We start from the raw sequence: 22792 nt of genomic DNA, 5'->3' as shown, positions 1-22792 counted from the left end.
TTAATTAGGGTGATGTTCACGGTAACTCGACTCCTTGTTTTTATTAAACTTCGATTCCGAGCACTTCCCTGACCATCAACAGAACAATCTGGCAACATTTCCGTACAGCTTTCGCCAATCGTAAAAGATGACGAACGAAACTTCTCCCATCCCCTCTTTTCTCTCCACTCATCAATCCGACCTCGATCCGTCACAGAACCAGAGCAGCTGCCCCAGCGCTCAACAACCGGCCAACTCCTGCTTCGCTCTCGAACTTCTTAAAAACGTCGACTTCCGAGTCGTTGAAACTTTCCGTCGGCAAAGGAACCGTCAGTTATTGCGGAAACATCCTATCGAGCCACACCACTCCCGGGTTAATGGCGGTAATTGAGCATGTGTTTTGGGGAGTAGGGGCTTGAATTCGGTCGAGCCAGGAGCATGCTATCGCGGCTCCAATGCAGCTGGTGTGCGGTTACCGAGCGGCGGCCCTGGAGCAAGCTGAAATCAACACCAGTTGGGTCCGCCCTTCGGCAACCTCAGCGGCTCAAGCCAACCGGCCGGAGGGAGAGATCGTCGCCATCAACGGCAGAAGCAAGGCACAAGGATGCTTACAGTTTTTGAATCACGACCCATGCTCTCTGGAAAAGTTGTATTGCTCTCTTCGATGGTGGTGTTCCATTGACTGGAGCAGCTGAGATTCTCTCTGCCTGCAGGACGCGTCTTCGCTGCTTCGATAGGGGCAGGCGTGCCGGTTGGCCGAGACTTGAGGTTTTAATTGCGTCAAAACATGTTCCGTCGGGCGTGTCGCTCCGGTCCTGGGGACTCGCTTCTGTGACGGCTTGCTATCAGGAAGCGCCAGAAGTGGTAAGTCTTTGGAACAGTGCGTCTTGCGGAACGGCATGAGGACGGTGGGGCGAGTCTTGGGACGAAAGTCCACACACCTGTTGGCAAACCCGGCGACCAAGGCCTGTATCGCTGGAGACATTCCTGGGTTCTACGACCTGTTTCGTTTGGACTGGGTCAGCATGGGCGGCCAGTGATGATGCTTCAGAGGGGTTGACCCGCCTTTGGTGGTGCTACCTGACTGCGTTGCAACTGAGGCTGAATGTCCCATCGATGATTGACATAGACAGGCATTGTACAGACGTCAGCCGAAGCTGGTGAGTGGTCCCTCAACCTTACCCGGGTTCTTATCATTGGCCAAAACGGTGGGCCTCAGACAACACGGAGAGTGGTAGAAGGCATCATAAGGTTCCCACTCACCGGGACCGCGAGCATCATATTGCATGCAATTGCTGCTTCTCATCATTGGCCAAAAGGGAAGGCCTCAAATCAACACGGGGAAAAACAATTATCAGAGGGTTTCAAACTCATTCGGGGTGGCGAACATGGTGCTGCAAGCAATTGCTGCCCATGATAATCGTTGCCACGGAAGTGGTATGAAGAAGGCCAGTTCTATCGAGCTAGGTCGAAAGGGGTCTGAGGCGATACCGAGGCATATCAGGGGTTCTTCATAAACAACACAGCTGGTGATTCCCACAACACACCATAGAATGGAACACTGCTGCGAGAGAGGTCAGGTGGAGCCTCAAAGAAAGACGGACTCATAGCATCGATGATGAACTTCCCTCTGCTGGGATAGTGGGGGACTGCCAAGTCCATCCCTGTCCATCGGGAACAATCTGAGGCACCGAGGATGTCGAAGGGATCTTTGAAGCAGCAGGGCTAATTGCGGTGCAAGGAAGCGAGCAGGATAGGCTGAGATGTGGAACAAGCGAGCCACTGCCGAGCTTGCAGGGCTAAAAGAAGACGGAGAGTGTGGGAAAGGTGTTGAGGATAAGAGGAGAAGAAACGAAGAGCGAGATTGACGCTTATATATCTTTCTCAGCCACACTTTGCGACTTCCATGCCTACTGTTTCGTTAACGCAGGCGCTTTACGAACTGCTCGATCTGCAGGGGCGAGTATCAGGGCTTGTCTCTCTTTCTTTTTGGACTATCTCACTTTGAGCAAGTACGTCTATGGGCAAGAATGGAGAGGTTAGAGACAACAGCTACAAAGCATCGGCTGATGGAAACGCTTGGTGAGAAGGAAGGGAGAGTCGGGAGAGTCGGGAGGCAGGGTGGGAAACGACCCAGAACCGAATGACCGAGTAGTCAACAAACAAGTATACACACACGCACAGGAGTCGGGGTGGTATAGAAAAGGAAAGAAATCTCGATAATGCAAAAGTAGCGTGGAAAGACCGTCTTTGCAATGCAATACCTTGCCCATTCTCCAGTTACGATTCCAGTAGCTTGCAGACTTATTCGAGGCAGTGACCACTGACAAACGACGAGAGAAGCAAGGAGCGCTGCTAAGCAGCTCGTTGCTGTTGTTACCGATCCTTTCCCTCCAAGTTTACCAACCTCTGTTCAGATCCCATGGATGTCTGGTTCCAACCTAAAATTCTCTGAGATACACATTCTTTCACCATGTTGCGGCTCGTTAATTAGTAGTACTAATGGTTTGAGACTTGGAAACAGGGCAGTAGGGCCCTTGGCCTTTGTGCAGAACGTTCGTTTGGAAGATAGTAGATCCAGGGTTAGGGTTGAGCGCGCGACCGAGACGGACCCCCACCAGATGGCTTCCGACAACGGCCCGTCAGAAACGGCCAGCTGCCAAGCATGCAACAACCGCGAATCGGAGGCTATCGCCGGTGTCGCTGCCTCCTACCTACTTCATGAAAGGAACTCATTTCCTTTTCCTTGAATTCATTGCAACTCTGGGCATGCAACGGCCCTGTTGATTGTCGATTGGTTTACGTTGGGTGTGTCACTGGCTAGTAGACTGGTTATTGACAATTCTAGCCATTTTGGTTGTTCCAATTTTCCTTTTACTTTTTTAGGGCTATTTATTCCCGACACAGTGCAGTCGTGACCATGGCCGCCCGCCAACAATGGACGCCGGTCCTGAGGAGGTTGAAGTTGACAAGGGCCTCTTGTCCTAGTATCAGCCGACAAGCCGCGCTACGGCGGTCGCTATCACCACCAGCTCGCTGCTTCAGCAACTCCGGCCCCCAGCAATTTCAGAAGACAAACCCCGCTGCCGCCGTCCGGGGCAAGTTGACGAGCGAAACTTACCCGGACTTAAAGCGGGACAGTCGCTTCGCCCAGCTCACGGAGGAACATGTGGCATACTTCCGGCAGCTTCTCGGCAGCGAGTCGGCCGTCATCGACGGCGTCACGCGCAGCGACGCGGCCGACGACATCGAGCCCTTCAACACGGACTGGATGCGCAAGTATCGAGGCCACTGCCGGCTGGTGCTCAAGCCCGGCTCCACCGAGGAGGTCAGCAAGATCCTCAAGTACTGCAACGACAACATGCTCGCTGTCGTCCCCCAGGGCGGCAACACGGGCCTCGTGGGCGGCTCCGTGCCCGTCTTCGACGAGATCGTCATCAACATGGGCCGCATGAACAAGATCCTCGAGTTTGACGCGGTCAGCGGCACGCTGGTGGCCGAGGCCGGCTGCATCCTCGAGGTGGCCGACCAGTTCCTGGCCAGCAAGGGCTACATCTTCCCCCTGGACCTGGGAGCCAAGGGGTCCTGCCAGATCGGCGGCAACGTCTCGACCAACGCGGGCGGCCTGCGCCTGCTCCGCTACGGGAGCCTGCACGGCAACGTCCTGGGCATCGAGGCCGTGCTCGCTGACGGCACCGTCGTCGACGACCTCTGCAAGCTGCGCAAGAACAACACGGGCTACGACCTGAAGCAGCTGTTCATCGGCGCCGAGGGCACCATCGGCATCATCACCAAGGTGTCGATCCAGTGCCCCCAGCGCTCCCCGGCCCAGAATGTTGCCTTCTTCGGGCTCGAGTCGTTCGAGCAGGTCCAGCGGGCCTTCCGCGAGGCAAAGGGCCAGCTGTCCGAGATCTTGTCCGCCTTCGAGCTCATGGACGAGAGCAGCCAGGCGCTGGTCCGCCAGGTCACCGGCAACAAGCGCCCGCTCGAGGGCGAGTATCCGTTCTACTGCCTGATCGAGACCAGCGGCTCCAATGCCGACCACGACAGCGAGAAGTTGCAGGCCTTCCTCGAAGACGTCATGGAGAAAGGCGTCGTCGCGGACGGGACTCTGGCGCAGGACGAGACGCAGATCAGGTCCCTGTGGGCTTGGCGCGAGGGCATCCCCGAAGCCCTCAGCCACCTCGGCGGCACCTACAAGTACGACGTGTCGATCCCGCTCAAGGAGCTATACCAGCTGGTCGAGGACACGCGCGCCCGCGTCGAGGCCGCCGGCCTGCTCGGCGACACGGACGAGTTTCCCGTCCGTGCCGTAGTTGGCTACGGTCACATGGGGGATGCGAACCTCCATCTCAACGTCTCCACTAGGCGGTTCGACGAGCGGATCGAGAAGGTACTGGAGCCGTTCGTCTACGAGTGGATCGCAGAGCGGCAGGGCAGCATCAGCGCCGAGCACGGCCTGGGATTGATGAAGAAGAAGTTCATTGGCTACAGTCGCAATCCCACGATGGTCGGGCTGATGAAGAACATCAAGACCACATTTGATCCCGTAGGCATCACCATTTTTTTTTTTTTCATTTTTTCTTTTCTTTTCTTTTCTTTTCTTTTCTTTTTTTTTCCCTTCCTCCCTGTCCGGATTTGTGGACCCAATGGGCTGACGACATTGCAGAAGGGCATCTTAAACCCCTACAAGTACCTCTGAGAATTCGCGATGTTCGAGGCAATATCTTAACAACAACTTGGTAACTATCGGTGTCTCAACACTAGTGACCGAAGTGTAAACTGCATCGAGATATATTTTTTTTCCTGTTTCCTCTACAGTACACATACTTTAGCCAGCGATACCGTTGATTCCCGACGTTGCCACCGGTCAACATCCGAACTTCGCCCATCTGTCGTCACGAGAAATTTCCCATCACCAAAGAGGCAGCCACTGTTGCTGACGCCAGAGCTAGAAGCAGTCAAACTCGGGGTCTTACTCAGCAACATTCCGCCGTCCCGTCCTTGATTTGGGTTATTGACCTTTGGAGGTCTCGGCTATCATCTCATTGGGCAGATTGCGAAAGGCGCATACCCAAAGGCGTTTTCTCTGTGCCACACCACCCCCAGTCGTGTTGTGGGCCAATCTCCACGCTGGGTAGTGCAGCAGTGGCTTATTTGTTCTTCGCGCGCTACGGAGTATTGCCCGGCCATCGGACGGCTAAAACGGGCTGCAGACCCCTGCTCCTGCTACTTCCTCAGCCCTATGGTAGGGCTCATTCATTCCTCGAGTACGCAGTATGAGCGCCCAGGCACCTTCTTAGCGCCCCGTCACTACTTGGCCCTGCTTTTGGCCAATCTTTCTCTGGAGCTCGTTCAAACCGTCGCATCCCGCCGTTCGTTCCGCCGGGAGGTTGTTCAGTAACCGAAACCACCACCACCCCATTCCCCTGCGCTATTTCCCAAGCGGTCATGGCAGGGACATGCACATAGTCGCCGGCTGCCACGACGATGATCAGCGTTGGTATCATGTGGGTTGACCTACCTTAGCTCGTAGCCCAGGAAAGGTCTATTACCGGCGGCCGCATCCCCGTTCCAGCGGGTTCCATGACGCACTCCATGATCTAAGCATCCTTCTTCAGCTAGTCAGGGCATTTTTTTTTCCCACGTGGAACTGCCCGTTCCTGTTGCAATTGTTCGAAGGCCTCATCGACCATGCGCAGAGAGACCGCGTGCTTGGCTCTGGGGGTTACCTCCGGGCCTTTAACGCAAAGGAAATAGCACCAGGTTTTAAAATGGCATCCCTCTCCCAGGGCGTCAGATTTTCGCCCGCCTTTTCGTGTCCGGGGTCCACGCCATGTCCACGTCGGATAGTCAGCAACTCCTGCTGCGCGAAATCACCACTCGCCAGGGTTGGTCGATTGCAACCCCCCCCCCCCTCCTTTTCTTTTAGGCTCATAGAAGGTCTACCAGGGCTTTCGGCGGATACAAAAGAGGCACGGCGAAGACTCCTTTATTCCGAAAGTTTCCCCCACGTTGATCATCGTTGGACACCCTGGTGAAGACACACCGGTTTCACACTGTAATTTTGATCCGTGATGGGTGAGAGTTTCTTCCCTGGAGAGATAATTCGGCTCTTTCTTGTTGCCGTGATGCCGTCCTTGTCTGCTGGCGGCGCGCACCGGCCAGCGCTGCCATAACGGGAGACAATTTGCGAGTTCATTTCACTAACCTAGGAAACAAAAGTGGGAGTTCCGGGCAAATACAAAGGCTGCGAGAGTATGGATATCGTTTACCACCCGCCCTCACAATGAAAAAGGGTTGCTAACATTCATTCTAGCGTGCCGTCTCCGCCGAGTAAAGGTACGTCGGCAACGGAGTGTCTCGCCCGCCCGCTGCGAGAGCGAAAAAGAAACGGGACGAGCCGCCGTCGCCGACCCCCCCCTCCCCCCTTCCCGTTCCATCACACCTCATCTCCTTGGCTCTCACCGCATTTCCTCTCATCCACTCCCCTTTCGAAACAGGCAGCGTGACGCGAACAAAACAAACACACCTACAAGACTCAACAAGCCCGACTCATCCATCACTCGTGGTGGTTCGCTCAGACCCTCCAGATCATTCCCATGACAGCTGACAAAACAAAAACACAAACATAAACAGTGCGACAACCAGCGGCCCCACTGCCGAAAATGCCTCGACGGCGGCCGCATCTGCGCCGGCTACGAGCGCGAGACCGTCTTCATCATCGGCACCCTCGACGACCGCGGTCGCTGCTCCTCGCACCCCCCGAGGGTCGTCAACAAGGCTTCGGGAACCGGGGGTGGTAGTACTGGTGGTAGTAGTAGCGGCAGCAGAAGCGGCAGCAAGAAGGCGAGATCCAGGTCGTCTACGCCCGTTACCAAGGAATCGGTGGGTTGTGATAGTGGTGGTGGTGGTCGCGATGAGGGAAAGGAAAGCGGTACTGTGGTCGAAGTCGTGGTTGATGGGGAGCCAAGACCGGCTTGGGATGACCTCGTTCGGCTAGACTGTCGTCGACCTCGGCAACGTCGCGGGAGGTATTCGACGCAGCTTGCCGGTCTGGGAACAGATTTGCCGGGCGTTGTGGTGAGGGAGAGCGGGGACGGGGGTTCCTATCTCTCGCTGCCGGCGTATGGAACGCCAGACGTGCAGCTCGGGATGGGAACGGAGGAGCTCCGGCTGGGACCGCGGTGCCTGGTGCATCTCGCTGCTCCTGATCAGGGACAGGGAGTGGCACATAGTGTCTGCATGTTCCTTTATCAGGTGAGTTGAGAGTGCGAGCTTGGCGGTCGGGCGTTGCTCCCAACTCACCGCGTGCAGCATGGCAACGAACCTTACTTCGCCAACCAACCACGCTGGAAGGATCCATTTGTCCAAAACGACAATGTCCTCCGGGCGGCCCCAGAACAGTTCCGTTCGTTTCCCGCCCACCACTTCTTCGCCCGCGTCTACCGTCCCAACGCTGTAAGTCTGCCTTTACTGGCACCCCCCCCCCGGGCTCGTGCCGTCAGCCCCATCCAGACTCTCATGGCTTGTAAAAAACAACAGATTATGACCGCCCTTCTGAACCGCACCCCAACGTTTCTTGCCGAGCCCCAATGGCTCTCCGTCCCTTTCGAGATTCACCCCAAAGCCCCTCTCGACCGGTTGTTCGACAACCTCGCCGTCCTAGCTTCTCTTCTTCCTCGCGCGGACCACGTCCTCACGCAGGAACCTACCTTCGCTCGTCGGCTGATGGCGCAGGAGTTGCTTAATGACTGTCTGGATCTGGAGATGGAGATGGGCCGGTGGTATACCTCCCTGCAACACCCGTCAATGTCCGGCAGCGCTGGTGGAGGAGCTGGGGGCCAACCACTTTTCTGGCTCTCTGACCCGACGGTGACGAGGGTTAACCTCCCTTTCAATCCGCTAACCTTCCGAGATAACCGCACCGCCCTCGCCCTGTCCTACTACTGGGCCGCTCTCGTCCTCTTCTACCCCACCATCTGGCGCCTCTACTTCGCCGCCGTCATCGACGCCGTCGTCGTCATGGATACCACCACCTCCTCCAACCCTCCGTCGTACCTCCCGCATCACCAACCTCACCAGCACCAGTACCAGCAGCAGCAGCAACAACAACAGATGCCACAGAGCACCACCCCCTCCATGTTCACTCCCCTCCCCATCCCCCCGCGCCTCCAAGACCTCGACCCGATGCGCTACTCCCTGCCACAGGTTCGCCAGATTGCCGGCAACGTCTGCCGCACTCTCGGCTTCCTCCTCCTCCCCCAAGGCAGCAGCAGCAACAGCAGCAGCAGCAACAGCAGCAACAATACTTTCGTTTCCCTCCCCGGGTGGGCCCAACCAGACCTGCTTTGGCTTCCCTTCCTTGCCGTGGCACGACTCTTCCGCGAGCTGGGAGGCATCGTCTCTGCCCAGCCGGGAGGAGCATCTCAGGCCGGTGCGGAGATGGGCATGGAAATGCAGATGGGGGTTGGGATGGGGCTGGGGATGGGCGCGGGTCTAGACATGGGTTTGATGGATGCGTCGTCGGGAGGCGGCGGCGGCGGCGGCGGCGAAGGGCGGCTGGTGGAGGAGATGTGGTGCGATGGCCTCAGGGAGAGGCTGCTCGCGCGGGTCGGGGAGATGAGGGAGGTTGTGGCGGGGAGGAGGTGGCTTGATGTTGCCTCTCTCTGATGAGTGATGAGTAGGGAGATGGGTGGGAAAAGGAAATGAAAATGGGATGAAATACGAAGAGGGGGAAAGGGAATCGAGAGAGGGGGGAACTTGGGTTTGCGCCAATCCCCAGCTGGTTTGGGCCCCAATCTGCTGCTGCCTTTGTCATTGTTCTGTTAGGATTGTCTGATTGGCATACACTGTTTCAATTCCCTCCCCCCATTCCTTCTTCTACCTCTTCTTGACTTTTTGTTTACTACCTGTGTGCTCCGCACAGCCATCATTGCTCTCTTGTGGGTTCGAAGAGCTGCCATCTCGTTCAACATTAGGAGATCTGAGGCCGTTCCCCTCCAGAGCTTAATCGGTTGTATGTACGTACATACATTGCCGAACGGGCGGGCGGGCTAAAGACTGCACCTGTCAGCGGTGACGACGATGTCCGCCCGGGTCCTCTCTCTCCCCAAACGGCAGAAATAATTCCCGATTTTTTTTTAACGTTCTCTAAAAGGTAGCAAGCTAGCCGGTCTCCCGCTTGACCGGGGGGGGGGGGGGGTTCTTGACGCGGTTGGCGATTGCCATAGAGATCGATGCCTGCTCGATATCGGGGTGAGCGAGGGATCCTAGCAACCAATCGCGATTGTGTGTAGACGTTAGCCCAGCAATGTCTCTCGCTCCGGAGGAGCAGCAAGTGTGCCGGCTGTCTTCTCGCGGACCTTCGGTAAGCGCTCAGGGGCCAGAGCACCCTTCAGGCGTTCCATCGATGCTAACTATATGCCGAGGACCGGGATCCGGTTCCCGTCCGGCGGGGGACTGGACTGCTCTTCCGACCAAGCCATATATCTGAGAAGACGATCTGGCCATCCAGCAGCTCGTCATCTCGGGTCTCTCTGGTCCGGCCTGAACATGATCAGAGTCAAGCCTCTCCCACTTGGCGCTGCCACATGTCTATCGAGAAGAGGCCGTGTCGGCTAGATGAAATCGTGAGAACGGGGAGATCAGGCCAATGGGACGAGAACAATAGCAAAGCAACTGGGAAGGGGGGGAAAAAAATTATCATCTCGAATATGCCGACCGTCAATAAATACCTTGGACAACGCCAAACCCATAACGCGACGATATATATACGGAGTGTGACACAGAGATTTCCCTTCCTAATACTCGAAATCATCATCCACCGCTGGCCCTTTGCTCTTGGCCACGCTCTCCTGTTTTCGGTACATCTCGGCCACCTGCCTGCTGGTGGTCGCCTCGTCCGGCTTCTTGTCATCGCGGACCTTGATGAAGCGGGGGAACCGCAGACTGATGCCCTTCTCCCCGCTCGGGTCAACCCCTTCCTTCATGCCGGCCTTGTACCGCGGGCTGAGCGTCAGATCGGCCGTCTTGACCTCCCACACGTACCTGGGCTCGAACCAGACATCGGGCTGATGCTGGCTGCCGGAGCTGTGTGAGTAGAAGGGCTTTGGTCGGTCGATGACAATCTCCGAGAGCGATTTGTGAAGCTCTTCGAGCACGGCCTCGCTGAAGCCCGTGCCGATGTTGCACACCGTCTCGTACGTGTCGGTACCCGGGTTGTAACACGCCAGCAGGAAGGCCCCGTAAACCGAGGTGCGCTTGCCCTTGCCGTAGTAGGCACCGAGGACGACGAGGTCCAGGGAGTCGCCGATGCCGGATAGATAGTCTTTCTTGATCTGAAAGGGGCGTCAGTGACATCCAGTTGGTTGCTCAAAGGAGCGAGACAACGGCATACCTTGAGCCAGTTCCGGCTGCGCTTGCTCGGCTCATACCCGCTCTCCTCGCCATCCAACATCTTGACCATCAAGCCCTCGCAAGATGCCTTGACCGATTCGTCGAGGAACGTCTGGATCTCGTCCAGCTCCTGCCCATTCATGTATGTGGCGAAGGCGAACTCGCCCTCGACGGGCTGGAACGCCTGTTGAAGCAGCTCGCGGCGCTCCCTGAGTGACTTTTTCACGACCGCCTCGCCGTTCAGATAGAGCAGGTCGAAGGCGAACACGCACACCGTGACCTTGACGTCTTCCACTTTGACATCCTTCTTCTTGCGCGTCATGAGCTGTTGGAAGGGGAGGACCTTCTTCTCCTTGACATCCCACGCTACGGACTCGCAGTCCAGCACGAAGCTCTTGGTGTCCTCCTTGACCCAGGTTGGCAGCTTAGCGAGGATGTCGGGGTATTTTTTGGAGAGATCTTCCGAGTTTCTTGAGAAGATGGCAGCCACACCCTTGCCGACCTCCTTGGTGGCACCCATTGCCGACTGGCTGAGTTGCTCATCCGTGTCCTTGGCGACGTAGTGGATCTGCGCCCTCTCGCCGTCATATTTGTACTCGCACGTGAAGGTCTGGCCTTCGAAGCGGTCGAGAACTTCAGTGATGGCCTTTGTCGGCTTCGCCAACATGGGCTTCAAAGGCACGCCAGGGCGCAGCTTGCAGTGTTCTCTCAAGTTCTCGATGCCGTATTTGACCATTGCAGGGATGATGATATCGTAGCTGGGCAATTCGCTGCGCACCGTCAGCAAGAATATCGAAGGACGCCTTTCAGGAGTGAGAGCGAGCACGAACCTGTAGACCGTCTTGAGAATCGACTCGCCCTTTTCAAGATCACTCGTACTCGGGACCGTCCCTTTTTTGTACGCCTCGTGCGCGACAACGGCCTGTGCGAGCGCAACGATGACCGTCTTCTCCGCCAGACCAAGTCTCAATTTGCCCTCCAGGAAGCGAACGATGTATTTGGCCTCGCTCGGGCCGCCCTTGTCTCTGGTGATATCCACCTTACCCGTTCCATTGGCATCGGCAGCCGACAAGAGCTTCTTGATGCCGTCCACCTTCCTGCCTTGCGCGCCATTGCCAGTCACTGTGGCAATTCCCATCAGACCCTTGTGGACGCCTCGTACAGTGAGCGGCTTCGGCTTGAACATGGTCGGCTGTGTCGATCTAGACTTGACGGCAACCAAGCCGAGATCGCCAATCTCCTTCTGATCTTGCTTGATGACCGCCAGGCTGCGACCGGTGGACTCGCCGATCGCCTTCATGATGAGCGACTCGCCAATGCCAAGCTCGACGCCGGCAAAGTCGGGAGCAAGCTTGTTGACCATGAGCAGGACCGTCGGCAGGAGGTCGTCCGGCGTAAGCCTGAGAACCTGGCGCAGGAACAGCGAGCAGTGAGCCAAGATCTCGAGCCGCTTGGTGGTGAGCTCGATCGACGAAAAGGTCTTGCAGAGCGCGGCGTATGGCACTGGGTCGCCCTCTTTCCAGTCGGGATATGGGTGCTTGACGTCCGATTTGAGAGTGGCCTGGACCTTCTGGCGCGCCTTGGCTGCGACTTCGGGCTTTTCCTCCTCGTCTTGCATCTCCTCCTCCTCAACTTCAGATGCCGACTCAGGCGTATCCTCCTCGGCCTCTGTCTTCGCGGCGACTTCAGCCTCGGTATCTTTTCCCTTCGGCGACTTGGTTCTGGCGGCAGAAGAGGCCTTTGTTGCCTTCTTCGGCTCCGGCTCTGGCACATCCTCCATCTCTACGTCATCCTCGTCCTCGTCCTCGACGACCTTTCTTGCCCTTCTGGGCCGCTTGCTTGCGGGTGCCGCAACTTCAGCATCTTCCTCAACATCAGCCTTGCTTTCTTTAGGTGCAACCGCCGGCCTGGCAGGCCGTCCCCTCTTCTTGCTGTTCTCTGTTGTCCCAGCTGTGTTAGCGCGGTTAATCCCCTCGACGTCCCCTTTTCCCGTACCTTTATCCGACCCTACGCTCTCGTTGTCTTCCACTTCACTTGCCACCTCTTCCTTCTTCGGAACAACCTCCTTGTCATTCTCCTTCTCCTCATCGCCTGCTTTGGTCGAGAACCTCAACTTGGTCTGCTGAGCTGGCGCCGGCTTTCCCTTGGCTCCATTTGCCTGGCCAAAAAACTTGCTAACGACGTGTCAGCCAAAACCCCGCCTAGCAACCTGACAGCTGAAAATAACAACATAAAATAAGTAATAATAACGGAGCCCTTGCGGCAGGTGTGATTACCAACCCCAAGGTAGTCTGCCCGCTCTTCACATACCCCAGGGTAGCCTGCTTGCGCGCCATCTCGTCTTGTCTGCCGTGCCCGCTTTCTGTTCCGTTGCGTCCCCACCCGGTAACCTGGCGCTTCAGATTCAGGGCTGAGAGCCACGAGCGACGGTCGACGGCGACGGTGAGAGGCAGATGTCCGCGACAGCAGCGGCGGGACGAAGTCACAGGAGTCCCGGTGATGGAGCGGCAGAGGGAATCAGCGAAGTAGAGATGGGGGAGTCGGGGAGCCAGTTTTGCGTGGCTGGACGGGGGTTCGCGGGAAGGGAGTGAGAAGGAAAGGGAATGGGAGCATTTAACGCTGTCCGAATTTCGAAGTCGTGTTGGCGAAAGACGGAGGTTGACCACTGTAAGTGATCAGGGTTCCCGAGAGAGGCGGTGCAGGCAGTTCAATCAGGCAACGAAACCGGAAAAGGTGGCTGCGATTGGATCGTGATTTAGGCAATTGGCGATCGTGGATCGTTGAGCTCGAGTCCCTTGTGGTGACGCGCTTTGACGCGACTTTTGGCGAAGGCAGCAGTTGGTTACAGGGGTCGCGTAAAGTGCACGGTCACATGAGTGAGCCGCCCAACAGAAAAGCACCGGCCATCAATGGGGCACGCTACCTGGTGGAAGTTGTTCGTGACATTCATAACGTTCGATCGCTCAGCTCTCGATCGCAAAGTCGAATTTTGTAGTTAACTCTTAACCAAGCAGGCAACAGCTGGAAAAAAAAAAAAGAATTTCAAGCTTCCCATCCCGAACCTCAATTTCACGACCTTCCCAGGCTCTATAGCAGATTAGGATACTGTACAGCAAAACTCCCTAACGCTCGCTCAGAACCTCGCAGTCCCGGCATGAAACCTGTCCTCCCAAGGTGGAATCCATTAAAGCAAGCTGTCGGCTCCGCACGTTCCTCAATGGAAGTAGTAAACCTCATCCGGCGTCCGGCCCCGGATAAACTGCGGCTCGGTGCCACGGACGTAGATATCCTCGAACAGGATCTTGGCCGTAGGCTCGGGGAAGGGCATGGCCTCGGCTGCGGCGACCTCCTCATTGACGTGGTTGCGAGCCTCCTTGTCGATGGCCTTGAGCTCGTCCTCCTTCGCAACGCCCCAATCCAGGATGTGCTGCTTGAGGCCGGCAATGGGGTCGTGGGTGGACCGCATGCGCTGAATCTCCTCACGGGTACGGTAGGTGGTGCCAGGGTCGGACATGGAGTGACCGCCGTACCGGTAAGTGACGTACTCGAGAACAAGAGGGCCATTGTCCTGCTCCGTCCACTGCTTTCCGTACTGGACAGCAGCCTTGACGGCGAGCACGTCCATGCCGTTGATCTTCAGACCCGGGATATACTGCCCGCGCTTGTAGTAGTCGGTCAGGGCCGATGAACGAGCCGCAGATGTGCCCATACCGTACTTGTTATCTGCGCAGCTGTCAGTAACTGCAATTTCATTCATCCGTGACTGCGAGGCCCAGACTCACTCTCGCAGCCGAACAGCGCCGGGAGGTTCCAGAGCTTGGCCATGTTGAAAGCCTCGAAGACCTGACCCTGGTTGCTGGCACCGTCACCTATGGAAAAGTCAGCAGTTTGTCTCACAGATCATGTCCCGAGATTTGTGAGTGAGCATCCATACCGTAGAGAATGATGGTAGCCTTCTTGCCACCGGTGTACTTCTGGGCAAAAGCAAGACCGGCACCGACGGGGACCTGAGCGCCGACGATACCGTTGCCGCCGTAGAAACCCTTGGTAAACATGTGCATGGAGCCACCCTTGCCGTAGGCGATACCCTCGCGGCGGCCGAGCAGCTCACCAATGATGGAGCGGACAGTACCACCACGCATGTACGCGAAGCCGTGGCATCGGTACGAGGTGATAACGTCGTCAGACTTGTTGATAGCGTGCTCAATACCGACGGCGACGGCCTCCTGACCGGTGGAAAGGTGGCAGAAACCCCGGATCTTCTTCTCCTTGTATAGCCTGTCGGCAGCCATCTCCATTTGCCTTTATCCAGCATAGATGTCAGCCTGGCGGGTCCGATGCAGAATTCCCAGGAGGTTGGCACTGCATACCTGACAACTACCATGTCGCGGTACATGTCCTTCAGTTCCTTCTTGGTAACCTCGAGCGTGTAGGGGGGCGGGTCGAGCTCGTAGGTCTCGAAGCTCTCATCGCTGAGCCTGATGTGGAAAGGCTCGTCATCGGACTGTTTTCCAAATAGCAACATTAGTAAGACGCTGATTGACCACCCGAGCTCAGCCCAGTTGGCTAAACCAGGGCAATATCGCGATCCCACGCCGACGTATCAATTGAATTGAAACCATACCTCCGGAATGGAAGTCTTGTCGACCTGCGCCGACGCAGCATTTGTGGTAACTGTCCTCCGGGCGGCGGCGATGGGGGCAGCTTGGGCGCGCTGAGCAGCGCGGATCGGCACTGCCCGCGATATCCGGACGGCCCGCGAGAACATTGTGCGACGAGATGCGATGTGATATGAGCGAGGTTAGTGGAGGAGGTAGGTGGGGGGGAAATCAGTCTGAGAAAGAAACAGAAGAAACGGCGGAATCTGCGAAATCGCAAAGTTCTGCTTCCTGCGTGCAAAGCTGACCCTGCAGCAGTCTTGAGAAAAAGGGCGCCCCATTTTTTGGCGTTGGGGGACTGAATGATGCTTGTTGAACAGGAGCTAAGCTGTTTTGGGAAAGCTAGCATGGCCTGCTCCTGGTGGTCCGGGCCCGTCAGACCTCCACTCACCGCGCGCTATTTTCTGTGACAGCTCGGAAAGGACCGACCAAGAACCCCAAGTGGATCTGTCAAAAGTGAAGAGATAAGATACTCTGTCTTTGTCACTACACTACTGTGTACGTAGTGTACAGAAGTGATCCGTACACACTACGGAGTGGACATTCAGTGGGTCCCTCTTGCTCGTCTACTACTGCGAAGGAAACTTCAATAAAGGATGATCAACTCTATATTGTAAACTAGCTCAGCTAAGTGAGAAGCCAGCTTCAATTGAGGCTAAGCCGACGGTGCGAGTTCGGGTTGGTCTTCGTCCAGTTCTGTCGGTTACTTTCCGAGACCGGAATCGGGACATTGTTACAGTCCCACAATGCTCTCTGCACATTCGTTGCTCAAGAGCACAAGTCGCAGCAGACGCCAAGGCTGAAGCAGGTAGTGTGCTCAACTTCGATCGTTCAATTCACCGCTAAACCGACAACTCTAGCCCGAACATCGCGGGGACTGTGCCATATCATCACTAGGTCAAGCCCCGCCTAACTTCAACACAGGATAGCAAGTTCTCCCCCAATACTCCGAGCACAGCGTGCTGTGTGAAGCCGAATCCGCGCCTGACCTTGAAACCCCCATCCTCCTAATGTCCCAATGCCGCATTGTTTGATAATATCCCTAAGGTTTTCGCCCAATAAAACCATGCGAACTGTTGGAAACTTGAAACGCCATAGCAATGCCCACACCTGTGTCTCTTATCGTTGACTTTGGTATCGTAGTCCCGTATGCCTCTGTCGCCGGAGAGTGCAACCATAATAGAAAACGCTGACCTGCGTGTGCCAGCCGCTTCGGAGGGTATCTGCGTGTAAAAGAGAAAAAAGATGAACCACGTGCTCGCTGCTACTCGCAATGTCTTGGTAATAACGCCAGCTACGCGTCCTGGAAGAATGTCGGGCCAGTCTGTTGAAGAGGCGCCGTTGAAGGGCCGGCATCCGGCATGTCTATGTCTTGTGCCCCACCCGTGGACCCAGATCCACGGTAGTCGAGCGAGAATGCGCTCAGCGGCCGGTCTGGTACCGGCACGTCGAGCCTCCGTTTTGGAGGCAACATGGATTGCTCGTTGAGCAACTCTTCTGGGGGAGAGAAAGACCATACCTGTTCGGTAGATTAGTAGCTGCCCCTGCAGAGTATTCAGTTCAATGCACTGCTTTTCCTGGCTTACCTCCATCACGGTCCGGCTGTTTCTCAGTGCCATGGCTACGCACTTTTCGTCCTCAAAAGCAACACGCCAGACCGCATCACTCTGAGTAACCAATTCGCGGACAAGGTTGCCTGTCTTGAGATCCCAGACCTTAACCCGCCCATCACTCCCGCCGCTGACGATTCGGGTGTCGTCAAACTGCAAACTGGTGACGCTGTTGTCGTGAGCTGCTAGGCGGTGGATGGCGCAGAACCGTTCTAACGACCACACCCTAACGGACCCGTCGCTACCGCCGGTGACAAGCGTGCCACCACGCATCTGCAGTTGCCCCACAAGGGATGTATGCCCCTGGAGAATGGCCAGGCACTCGCTAAGGCAAACAGTTAGCTTAAACCTTGAGCGACCAGGCACACAAGTGAATCTGCACGACTTACCCAGTTTGCACGTTCCATATCCGGACGCTTGTGTCCAAGCTTCCGGTTGCCACCCTCTGACCGTCGAAGGCGATGGCGTAGATGTGGCTATAGTGGCCAGTAAGAGTGTGCAGACACCTGCCCTCCGAAATACTCCAGACCTTTGCCGTTGCGTCGTAGCTCCCAGACACAACAACGTCGCCCTTGATCTCCAAACAGCGAACGCTCGCTTGGTGGCCGACGAGTACGTTCTTGCACAGCCCGGTCCTAATGTCCCATATCCTGAGAGTTGTGTCCCTGGACCCCGATATCGCAGTGTTGGCGTCCGACATCTTAAGGCAGCGAACGGTCGAGGTGTGGCCTCGCAGGGTGTGCATGCAGGCACTAGAACGCAAGTCAGCGGAACCCCCGGATGCACGCCAAGCCGCCCAGACTTACCCAGTAGACAGATCCCAGACTCGGACATCGCGGTCGCAGCCGCCGCTGACCAGAATATCATCCCAAGGAACCATGGCCCAGACGCCCATCACGTGGCCCTGAAGTGTGCGCAGTGCATTCCCCTCAGTATCAAACACATGAATCTTGGCATTATCGAGAGCCACGATGATATACTTGGAGGTGAGATGCAGACTTGTCACGACGCCGCCGTCCTGTGTGATGTTGCGCGTCAGGTTTCGGCCACCGGACCGCCAGGCGGCATCAACAAGATATCTTTGTTTAAAGTGCGACTTGTACGACCTCAGCACGGGACGCGAATTTGATTTCCCGTCGAAGGTGGCCGGTAACGAGGTAGAGGTAAGCGCACCAGCAAAGTCATGGCTCGTCGAGACGTCTTCCCGGTGACCGAAGGAATAGGCCTCGGTCCTCGCTGGGGAGGTTGGAGGATTCAGCCGGTCAACCTCGGACAGCCTCCGCTGATAGTCGTGCTTCACGCAGAGGTTCTTCCAGGTCATGTCGTCACTCAGCAAGTCCCGCCATCTCCTTGAGACTTGCGACGCGCGTGCTAAGACTTTCGGGTCGTCGATGAAGGAAAGAATCTGCGAGGTGTCAGCTCCCAATTTCTAGAGTGGCCGGAGATCAAAGGGCCAAAGCTTACTCGGAGGCACAACTCATCTGGGAGCGTCGTAAATGGGTCCTTCTTGAGGAGGGGGCTAACGAATTGATGCACAAAGCTCAGCTGCGCACTGGTGCAGAGGTTCAGAAGGTCCGCGAGCAGTCGAGTCCTCTGTCCACTATTGCATTGCATAAAATACTTCCGCAGCCCCGAGAGATAAGCCTCTTCGTCCTCTTTGGCATTACTCCAGTTCAACTTCGAGTGTGACGGTCCAGGAGATGCTGCAGGAGTTGGCGGGGGCGGGGGGGAGCCAGTCACCTGTTCAAAATCGGCGGCAGGTGTGCTCATGCTTGGCGTCGGCGGCCCCCTAGGCCGTTGCTGGGACAGTTTGACATTGTGGGTGTTGAGGGACAACTCCTCGTTGAAGACGGCACCCCTTCGCTCCGAGAAGCTGAGCGGTCTGTTGTATGGCGGCATCCTGATGAAGAGCGCGTGGCGAAACGGCGGAGTCGGATACTCCGGCCACTATCTCGCGCTTCTTGATCAGAGACAAATAATTGCCGGTTTGAAGTTTCGTCAAAGCACGGGGATTCCAGCAGTACGCTGCAAAGGAAAACTACCGAGCAGCACAACAGTTGAGGAATGACGTCGGAATGTTCGTGCTCAATTCGCGGCGGGTCGCAGTCGGAATGCACGGAGGGGAAAGGTCACAGAACGCGCCGCGAGTGTGCGGGCGGGTCAATAGGTTCGGGAATCTGAAAGAGCAAGCTACCGTCGGGAACCCGAGAATTCGAGGCTGGGTCGAAACCAAAGGTAATGAGACGGTCGCGATGGGGGAGGTTTCGGAAAAGGAGCCCAGAGCAGGGTCGGAAGGTCGAAAGGAATTGGTAGAAGTGTGTAGTGCCAACACGCGTGTTACTCCGTGAACTTTCCCTCCCGTATCATCGGTTTCGCGAGGTTCGGGAGAGGTCGAGGGAAGGCCAACTGCTTTGGAGTCTGATGCGAGGGCCGAGGAAAGGAAAGAAATACGAGACGGGAAGGGGCGGCCCTTCCCAGACTTCCCATGCGCCGAATGAGGAGCGTGCTGACCGGGCCCAGGGGTGGTACATGGCAGTATCCGCTCCTTGCAGTCCCACAGCTGGGCTCAGATGGCACGGCCCCACCACGGTTTCTCGGTCGCCGCCCAGGGCAGCACCAAGGCCGAAACCCCTGCCAATCCGCCACCTGTTGCGGCCCCTCTTTGAGCCCTTGATCATATATGGAGCCACGACGGGCTTTGAGCCGGGGGACAGGAGTGCTCCAGCGACGGAAAGGGCACTGTTTCGCTGACGACAGTTACCAACATAGGTATTGTACCTGATCCCCTCATTTCGTGTGCTGGCGTAGTGTGTTTGGCGACCTTGTATTGTTGAGTTGTCAGGCCTAGCAATCGCCGAACATTTCAACTACTGCCAGGCGGTCTGGCCCTCGACTCCTGCACGTCAGCGTCCACTCAACGGCGACTATCCGCACTTGACAAACTGCGGCCTCCATGTTGAAAACCTGCCAATATCACCGCCGATGGAGTCGGTTAGCAGGCTCTGCATCGCCTACGATGATGACCCTATCCAATCTTCCTGACAGGCGGCGAAGCATTGGCAACTTAAGCAGTTCCAAAGGTTCCCCTGGGCAAACCAAGTTGTCGGGCTGTCTCTGCTTAAAACATGTTGGAGCGGATCCTTTCCCAGCTCATCAAGTTTGCCCACGGGAGAATCTGTGCCGAAGTAGGTTCCTTGCAGCCCGGAATAACGCGCTGGCCAGGTCCAACAACCTGCCGACTACATTCAACCGGATTACGCCGACCATCCAAATGCACACACTACGGATGACGAGGATACACAGTTGGAGTGACTGCATTGCATGGGTTACCTAAGTTTCGGGCCCCAATGTGCTGGATTGGTGGGTCGGGTTGTCTCGCTTGCATGACTACACGCATCATCGCCGGAAGCCATCCTGTCTTTCCGTACACGCATGTGCATTCCTGTGCGTGTTCGCACCGTTGAGACACACGGATTTGTAGTACGGATCCTTACACATATACATACAGTGGTTGACAGGCAGAGGGATTGCTGCCGTATCCGCCTGTCGCGCCTCACTCGTCTTCGGGCCATGCGAATGGGACGAGCATCCGGATGGCAAGCAGCATGTGAGGTCAGTCACTCTCCCTTCTTGGTCGCGCGCAACCAGTTCGAGGGTGAGACAACTTTCAACATCCTGCAAAGTGAGCATTTGCTCGCCCTGGCCTACGCATCGACAGCGCTGTCGGGCTCCAAGAGCACTACTTCTGTTATTCGTACTACGAAAGAATACACCCAGCATGCATGATGAAAATTGTCAAGATTACAGGGCTCTCGGGCATCAAATTTGCGCTCTATCCTGGCGATTGAGATTGGAACCAGGACGCGTTGTCTCTGCCTCACATCAGCTAGCACATTAAGGGCGCAGTTGAATTCCAGACCTACCATAGGTCGCCGAACCAACTCGTCAGTTGAAACAACCGGGCAACTCCATCCGACCTGTGCGTGAAACATCCCCACTCGCTTAGACTATCCCAGCTGAGAGATTAGCCTCAGTTGGAGCATCCCTCACCTCGGGCATAAAAAAACGGGGAATGAATGGAATGGTGGCAACTCTGCAGAATTTGTAAGTCACGCCATCGGGGGATCCATTTATGCCACTACGGGCGTGCTGTGAAACATTCGTACACCGAACGATGTTTGCTTTGAAATTGTTGGATGCAGGTCATAGTCCGCATGTCTTGGCCAGACGTGATGGCAGGGGCCCAAGGAGTTAACGTTATCGTATGCAAACTTTGGGACGATACCTGGCAAAAGAGGCATGACTCCAAAACAAGAAATAAGAACATGCTACGTCTGTATTTCCGCTGGGAATCGGGCGTTACCATAACAAAGCGGCCATCTCCATCCCAGAGCGCCAAGAAACAACTAAATGGCAGAAACGTAGGCACCGACAAGAAAGGGTATGGGCCAGATAACTGGGTTTCTTTGGGACACGAAGATGGGCTTGTTTGAACTCGACTTTCCAACCTTCTCTGCACTACAAGTCCACAGCTAAGGGAGAGAAACGCTATGACCCAGAACGCCTGCTCGAAGTCTCATCCCGTCTATGCCTGGTATGACTCGCTTCCCATTTAAACCAGAACGCCTGATCCCCCAAGAACAAATGCAGATACACATGTTAATGGTGATGGTGTCCGAACCGGGTCAGCAATGGCAGCATAAAGCCCACCACGGTCGCAAGAGTATCCCTCAATTCGAGTTTCGTTCTTCTTCTGGGAGCGGAGCCACCGCTCTCGGAATACCCGTTGCTGCTAGAACTGTGGTCGTAACCCGCTGGGTTGTTTTCCTCTTGCATGGCGTGCATTGCCACGTACCTAATAATGGTGTCAGCTACGATAGGCGCCGCTCCTCCGGATTGACGATAACTTACAGAAATGTACCAGCGCTAAAAAGGAGCAGCATACCCGTCCACCACTGTGCTGACTCGCCCTCCAAGTTGGCGCCTCCGGCCAACGAGACGAGGAAATAGGTTGCCAGTGCACCGGCAGGGGCGGCGAGACTGAACACCATGAGATGCACCCGCGCAGCTCGCTTCGTGAGGCCTTGCTTCAGCAGGATTGACGTCAGCCCAAAGGCGGCCGGCGCCTTGTGCACCAAAATCGCGAGAAAGATGATGAGTCCAACATTCAGATTGGAAGTTGTAGCCGATGCTCCCATTGCGATGCCGTCCGCGGCTGCATGTATGACGAGACCCAATGTAGTAGCTAGACCACGAGTCTGTTTGGGTAACGGCGCGAGGGAGTCCAGAAAGCCCTCGGATTCGCCTTCCCCGGACACACTTGACCCGGCAAGATCTTCCAGGCTGACATGCCTACTTGTCGGCGCGGCTCGAAACCTCTCGGTCGCATGGCGAGGCAGTCGGTCGACGAGGAACATCAGCGCAAAACCAAGGACGAGGGCGAAGCCGATGCTAAATGCGGGTAGTTCGCCGGTATTCTCCGCGGACTCGTCGCCCTCTCGTGGCACCGGCCCCGGCAGCCGTGGCATCGGTTGAGCTGGGTCGTGCGAATGTTCAGATGCTGCGGCTAGAGCTTCGATCCCTTCGGGCAGGATGACAATCAGGCAGCTGCCAACCAGCAGTCCCGCTCCGAGGGAGGCAATGAGCCGCAGCTGGGACTGCGCGAGGGAGAGCGACAGCGGGAGTGCGCCGGCGAGGAAGGAGCTGTCGCCCAAACGGGTTAGCTCGCGCTGGTTAGCAACAAAATCAGTCGGCGAAGACGCACGCCACGGCCATGACCACCTGTTGCAGAAAACAGTCAGCTCCTCAACCCCTTTCCCGACGATCGCCCGGGGGGGGGGGGGGGGGGGGGGGGGGGGGGGGGAAGGGGGGGTTGCAGCTAGCGACTCACAGAGGTCACGATGAGAAAAAACAAGCCGGCCATCATGAGCAGCTGCCGGTTGATGGACTGCTGGGGTATTGCGATGCTGAGCTTTCCCTTGTCAGAACATTGGCGTAAAGTTAGCAAAGCGCTTCCCGTCGTGGTTGAACAGATTTGGCTGTGTCGGAAGTGCTAGGGTGGCATGTTGGTTTGAAGGGTTCATTGGAGCGCCTGACACGATCGTTCAGCCTACAGGGGCCGATCGACCGAGACGCCATGCTCCGCAA

At 56.4% G+C, this 22792-nt stretch overlaps 6 protein-coding genes across 6 annotated transcripts; 2 read left to right on the top strand and 4 right to left on the bottom strand.

Moving 5' to 3' along the window:
- Positions 1-2899: 2899 nt before the first annotated feature.
- On the top strand, positions 2900-4681 carry P884DRAFT_189146 (uncharacterized protein; the record flags this gene model as incomplete). The annotated part of the gene is made up of 2 exons (XM_069437416.1): positions 2900-4528; positions 4649-4681. 2 exons carry the CDS (start codon positions 2900-2902, stop codon positions 4679-4681), a joined length of 1662 nt encoding a protein of 553 aa, XP_069302010.1.
- Positions 4682-6203: 1522 nt separating this feature from the next.
- Positions 6204-9061, top strand: P884DRAFT_305557 (uncharacterized protein; the record flags this gene model as incomplete). The annotated part of the gene is made up of 5 exons (XM_069445090.1): positions 6204-6237; positions 6299-6321; positions 6619-7239; positions 7297-7440; positions 7525-9061. Coding segments are annotated over 5 exons (1950 nt in total), but the record flags the coding sequence as incomplete, so codon positions are not given.
- Positions 9062-9446: 385 nt separating this feature from the next.
- On the bottom strand, positions 9447-12771 carry P884DRAFT_253953 (ATP-dependent DNA ligase). The gene is made up of 5 exons (XM_069440848.1): positions 12688-12771; positions 12373-12551; positions 11208-12315; positions 10379-11147; positions 9447-10319 (listed from the first exon to the last, which is right to left on the bottom strand). Exons 1-5 carry the CDS (start codon positions 12711-12713, stop codon positions 9783-9785), a joined length of 2619 nt encoding a protein of 872 aa, XP_069302008.1. The 5' UTR covers positions 12714-12771; the 3' UTR covers positions 9447-9782.
- An 820-nt stretch (positions 12772-13591) lies between these two features.
- On the bottom strand, positions 13592-15145 carry P884DRAFT_281989 (dehydrogenase E1 component-domain-containing protein; the record flags this gene model as incomplete). The annotated part of the gene is made up of 5 exons (XM_069443573.1): positions 13592-14100; positions 14160-14246; positions 14312-14679; positions 14748-14881; positions 15002-15145. 5 exons carry the CDS (start codon positions 15143-15145, stop codon positions 13592-13594), a joined length of 1242 nt encoding a protein of 413 aa, XP_069302007.1.
- A 1184-nt stretch (positions 15146-16329) lies between these two features.
- P884DRAFT_190627 (quinon protein alcohol dehydrogenase-like superfamily) lies at positions 16330-18544 on the bottom strand (the record flags this gene model as incomplete). The annotated part of the gene is made up of 5 exons (XM_069437527.1): positions 16330-16554; positions 16622-16970; positions 17035-17397; positions 17452-18050; positions 18110-18544. The coding sequence occupies 5 exons, from the start codon at positions 18542-18544 to the stop codon at positions 16330-16332; spliced, it is 1971 nt and encodes a 656-aa protein (XP_069302006.1).
- Positions 18545-21090: 2546 nt separating this feature from the next.
- On the bottom strand, positions 21091-22696 carry P884DRAFT_234965 (Zinc/iron permease). Its single transcript, XM_069439933.1, has 4 exons — positions 22536-22696; positions 22410-22426; positions 21557-22348; positions 21091-21500 (listed from the first exon to the last, which is right to left on the bottom strand). The coding sequence occupies exons 1-4, from the start codon at positions 22569-22571 to the stop codon at positions 21305-21307; spliced, it is 1041 nt and encodes a 346-aa protein (XP_069302005.1). The 5' UTR covers positions 22572-22696; the 3' UTR covers positions 21091-21304.
- Positions 22697-22792: the final 96 nt, after the last annotated feature.

The sequence above is a fragment of the Thermothelomyces heterothallicus genome (assembly GCF_042370625.1).
Source record: "Thermothelomyces heterothallicus CBS 202.75 unplaced genomic scaffold P884_scaffold_1, whole genome shotgun sequence".
In the NCBI taxonomy this organism is placed as follows: domain Eukaryota; kingdom Fungi; phylum Ascomycota; class Sordariomycetes; order Sordariales; family Chaetomiaceae; genus Thermothelomyces; species Thermothelomyces heterothallicus.
This window is presented reverse-complemented; position numbering and strand designations above follow the sequence as displayed.

Excerpts from the sequence above, each read along its gene's own strand:
- P884DRAFT_253953 (XM_069440848.1), bottom strand. The coding sequence starts at position 12,713 with ATGGCGCGCAAGCAGGCTACCCTGGG. Across the intron at positions 12,552-12,687 it reads CGCAAGCAGGCTACCCTGGG|CAAGTTTTTTGGCCAGGCAA; the intron begins GTATGTGAAGAG and ends ACACGTCGTTAG. Across the intron at positions 10,320-10,378 it reads GCAGCCGGAACTGGCTCAAG|ATCAAGAAAGACTATCTATC; the intron begins GTATGCCGTTGT and ends CGCCCCTTTCAG.
- P884DRAFT_234965 (XM_069439933.1), bottom strand. The coding sequence starts at position 22,571 with ATGATGGCCGGCTTGTTTTTTCTCATCGTGACCTCT. Across the intron at positions 21,501-21,556 it reads TTTAGCGCTGGTACATTTCT|GTACGTGGCAATGCACGCCA; the intron begins GTAAGTTATCGT and ends CACCATTATTAG.